Raw genomic sequence first — 4418 nt, 5'->3', positions numbered from 1 at the left:
CCACCAAGTGGTTAAAAGGGGGGAATGATGCCTTTAGGTGTTCTCAATGCGTACACTTCGCTTGTAGTTCAGTAGTCATTAATAATAGGAAGGACATGCTGCATACTCGGTGTTTTGGTCGTAAATATTAACAGAAATACGGTATATTGTGACAAGTGCGTTAGTTGTAGCAATTTTATTACGAAATTGTTAATAAAAAGAACTCCATACACTCTTCAAAAAAACACAAAACATCCCTTCCCCAGTAGGTGGCGGTAGTGAGCTCAGAATGTTGACATCTTGTCTGTGGTTAACACAACAAGAGGAGGAGGAAGACAGAGCGGCGGATTTATGTCAGGCAAACAGGTGAGTGTGCCGTTAGTCACCGTTTTATCTAGCTAGCTAGCTAAATCTCGTTTGTTATGTATCTGAACCTGAGGTATTAACTATTCTAGTACAGAAATCCCTGTTATCCCGGTTATTCCCCCTGAGCCTAATCTGAATTGAATCAGGCAGAACTTTAATAGAAGGTTTTCCAGGCTGCTAGGCCGTTTCCTTGTAAGGAGACGAGGTTACGCCAGACCTCTTATAAAAACCAGTCATTTAAAACATAGTGCGTTCAAACTTTACCTATATAGTTATTTGAATTCTGTCTGTAAATATCTCATGGTTAATCAATGTCTTGTGATTCATTCGGCATTAAAAGCAAAAGTTTTAATGACGAATTTATTGCTATGCAACTGTTGGTTGTCAACGTTACAGTTTATCGTGGCCAGTCACGGTTTGTGCTGATAAAAGATAAGGTGGTCGAGCGTCAAGGACCGGATGTTACAAGTAGATAGTTTTAAGATGGGGGGGGCAACTCCCTACTCAGCCAGTAGGGAGCTGGGTTAGGAACCGGAGGGTTGCTGGTTCATACGGACTAAATTAAATAATGGTGTAGGACTGGTATCTGGAGAGGTGCTAGTTCACCTCCTATGCATTGCCAAGGTGCTCTTGAGCAAGGCACCGAACCCCCAACTGCTCTGGGCACCTTTTATGGGCAGCCCCCCTCACTAGTGGTTGAATAGGTGCTGAACATGCCTGTGTATTCCCATTGTAGTTCAGGCCTGTATGTAATGTATAATATATTATAATAATAGAGTGAAAACATTGTAATTTCCTTTGCGGGCTTAATAAAGTATAAATAAATAATTATTATAATACACTAATCCAACCCTGTCACGGCCAAACCAGAGAGGTTAAAATGGCTGGGCAAGTTTGCATAACACAACTTCATCTAATGATAATAACAGACAGTAAGACGCATTATTTATTAATTTAATTTTTGGTCCGAAATAATACCAACTGCATCCTTGCTTCAAGTCTTGCTCTACATTTTTCTTTATTTGAAACAGTGACGTCTTTTTTTCCAGGTGAAAAAATGAAGACTCTGATGGTGTTTGATTTTGACCACACTGTGATCGACGACAACAGTGACACTTGGGTGATTAGGTAAATAATATAATGATGAATCAAAATAGCTATCGCTATAAACCATAGCTGGACGAAATAGAGAAAATCAAATCTCACGATATTCTTGACTAGATACCTCAATGTTGATATTGTATGTTTGACTATTGGTGCTTTAACAAATCCTATTTACACAATGAGGTTTTGGATAATCACCAGAAATGTAATGTCTTAGTGGATAAAGGTAAATAATAGAACAGATATCCAAAATCTAAGACAATATCTAGTCTCATATCAAGATATCGATATATTGCCCAGCCCTACTATAAACAATATTTTACCAAACACAAGTTTGGTATATGTGTATTTTGACAAAATGTAAAAAAAATATACATATAAGAGTACTATTACAAGGACGTTATACAGTAAAGAACCACAGTTGAAATCCTCACTTTACCCACTGTGGATCTTTTCTTTCCTTGTCTCTCTTCCCAGATGCCTTCCAGGTCAGACTCTTCCCGACTCGGTGAAGAAGTCCTACAGGAAAGGCCAATGGACTGAGTTCATGGGCCGAGTCATGAACTATATAGGTGAGACTCCTATTGTACGCCATTAATTAATTCGTTACTACAGTAACGTTTCAGTGTCTTCCTTGGCTGTGTGGAAGACGTAGGTGTGCGTATATGGCGGTGGGTTTAGGCGTCCTTCCTCAAGAAAACGTGCATTTTCTTTAAAAAAAAAGAAGCACATTCCCCATACATTTTGTGTCTCTTTGTGTGATTCTGTCTCTTTTTGGTCATTTTTTGTTATCTTTGGGGTTGTTTTGGAGTTGTGGATGTGTCCCTTTTGTAATAGTTTTGCGTCTTTTTTCACATCATTTTGGACACTTATTATTTGCATATATGCAGTGTTTCCTTTAGGATTTTTTTTTAGCAGTGAGAGCTGGTCACAACAACAGCTAGGTAACTGGACGGGCCCAATAACCTCTGCATAGCTCTACTTTTAGTCAAATTGCAATGTGAGCAGCAGCCAATGGGGGTGCATGATGTCGGCAGCATCATTTTAAAGGCAACCGCGACTACATTGTTCGTCTGCCCTATTTCTTATACTATGGCGGCAGAAATATTGCGGGCCGCCACTACAAAATCAACATAGAGGAAAAAATGACACATGTGTAAAACGTTGCAAAATCTGAAGCAGATAATAAATAAATACCCCTCAAAAAGCTTAAACCCAAAGAAGACCAACTCCAATCATTAGATCTGAGGAAAGTCCTTTACATTCATTTGGCTCAGATGGTGCTCAAAACTGCTCGGGTGCTGCACCTAGACCTTATAAAGGCAGGGGGAACCCTGCCATTTCTATTGCTACCTCCAACCTACTGATTCCATGTGTCCTTCCAGGAGAACAGCAGATCAGCCCGGACAGGGTCCGCAGCGTGATGGAGACCATCCCCTTCACAGCTGGGATGACGGACTTGCTGACATTCATATCAGAGCACAAAAGCACCATCGACTGCATAGTCATCTCTGACTCCAACACCATGTTCATAGACTGGATCCTCCACGCATCTGGGTTCAAGGCGGCTGTGGATCAGGTTTTCACCAACCCGGCTAGGTTCAATGAGCTTGGGTACATGGAGGTGCGGTGCCACCACTCTCACGACTGCGACCGGTGCCCCGTAAACCTCTGTAAGAGGAGAGTCCTGGAGCGGTATCTGTCAGAGCAGGCGGACGGAGGCGTGGAGTACGAGCGGGTGTTGTACGCGGGGGATGGCGGGAACGATCTCTGCCCGACTTCCTGTCTGAGAGGGCGGGATGTTGTGATGCCCAGGAAGGGCTACACTCTGGAGAAACTGCTGGCCAGGCTGGAACAACGGGAAGATAACGCTTCTCTCCGAGCTAAAGTGGTTGGCTGGAGCAGTGGCACCGACATCCTCGAGGAACTGAAAGCCAGTGTGCAGCCGTAGAACAGAACTTGACTGACTTCTCAGGTGTAACTGAAATATTACACTGTGATTGTGTACTGTAGAGGGCACATGCTGCTCTCCTTAATCTTTAAATTTTCTTTCACATCGCCTGGACAGTATTTCTCATTTTAAAGTACAATTGTTTTGGGAAAATTAAGTTGAATCAGGTACAAAATCCTGTATAGATGTGTCTGCAGCAAATATGAATATTTTCTTTTTTCAAAACAGTAACAAGCCCCTCAAACAAGGTTGGACTCTCAGTTATTATCAGATTTACTTTAATTTGGAGGATGAGGTGGGGAATGGTAGCCCGGCTACGCCCGCGTACGTACTTCCGCTCAGTTTTCATGATTCAGTACTGTGTGTGGGTTTGTTGGATATTGGCGGGTTTTCTGGTAATCTTCGGTGAGTTCCCTACTAATAGTGGCGGAAAAAAGATGCGAGCAAAGCCATTCGTTCAGTGAACATCCGGAAGTTAAAACCCGAGAAAGAAGAATCTTTGCTGAGTTCTGTTGGTGGCCATGATGATGTGGCCCTCCTCCCCATGTGGGGATCTATGTTCACATGTTGCCTTTTATTGATAATATCTAATATAATAGCAACTTGTGCTCTCTAGCTTGAAACAAGCTAGTGCAAACAGCTGATTACCTTATAATGGTAATAGTCAGGGCATGGAGGACGTTAAAATAAATTGCTATTTCCATACCACTATCGAGGCTCAGAATAGCACCCTACATGTAAACCGAAGCGTTGAGAACGTTGTAAGTGTACAGACAGTTTATTAAAAATATAGTTTATTAAGACATTATCATTCGTGTATATAGGCAGGCGGCATCTTGGGAAATCAGTCATGACTAGTTGAACGATGAACACCCTGCTTGAGCGATGCTACTGGTTGCTCGACGTCCGTGGTTTGGGTGTTAATAACCCCTAAGTTCATTATGAGCCGGAATTGACCTTAAATGTCATTACAAAATGTGTGAGTAACATTTTATAAAAATCAGTTATACACAAAGAC

The 4418-nt window shown here is 41.9% G+C and overlaps 1 protein-coding gene across 1 annotated transcript; it reads left to right on the top strand.

The window, feature by feature from the left end:
• The first annotated feature begins 81 nt into the window (after nucleotides 1–81).
• On the top strand, nucleotides 82–3506 carry phospho2 (phosphatase, orphan 2). The gene is made up of 4 exons (XM_034870358.1): nucleotides 82–345; nucleotides 1395–1473; nucleotides 1927–2021; nucleotides 2835–3506. The coding sequence occupies exons 2-4, from the start codon at nucleotides 1403–1405 to the stop codon at nucleotides 3398–3400; spliced, it is 732 nt and encodes a 243-aa protein (XP_034726249.1). The 5' UTR covers nucleotides 82–345; nucleotides 1395–1402; the 3' UTR covers nucleotides 3401–3506.
• The last annotated feature ends 912 nt before the right edge of the window (nucleotides 3507–4418 follow it).

The sequence above is a fragment of the Etheostoma cragini genome, chromosome 1 (assembly GCF_013103735.1).
Source record: "Etheostoma cragini isolate CJK2018 chromosome 1, CSU_Ecrag_1.0, whole genome shotgun sequence".
Lineage (NCBI taxonomy): Eukaryota > Metazoa > Chordata > Actinopteri > Perciformes > Percidae > Etheostoma > Etheostoma cragini.
Note: the sequence above shows the minus strand (reverse complement) of the source record. Positions and strands in the feature narration are given on the sequence as shown.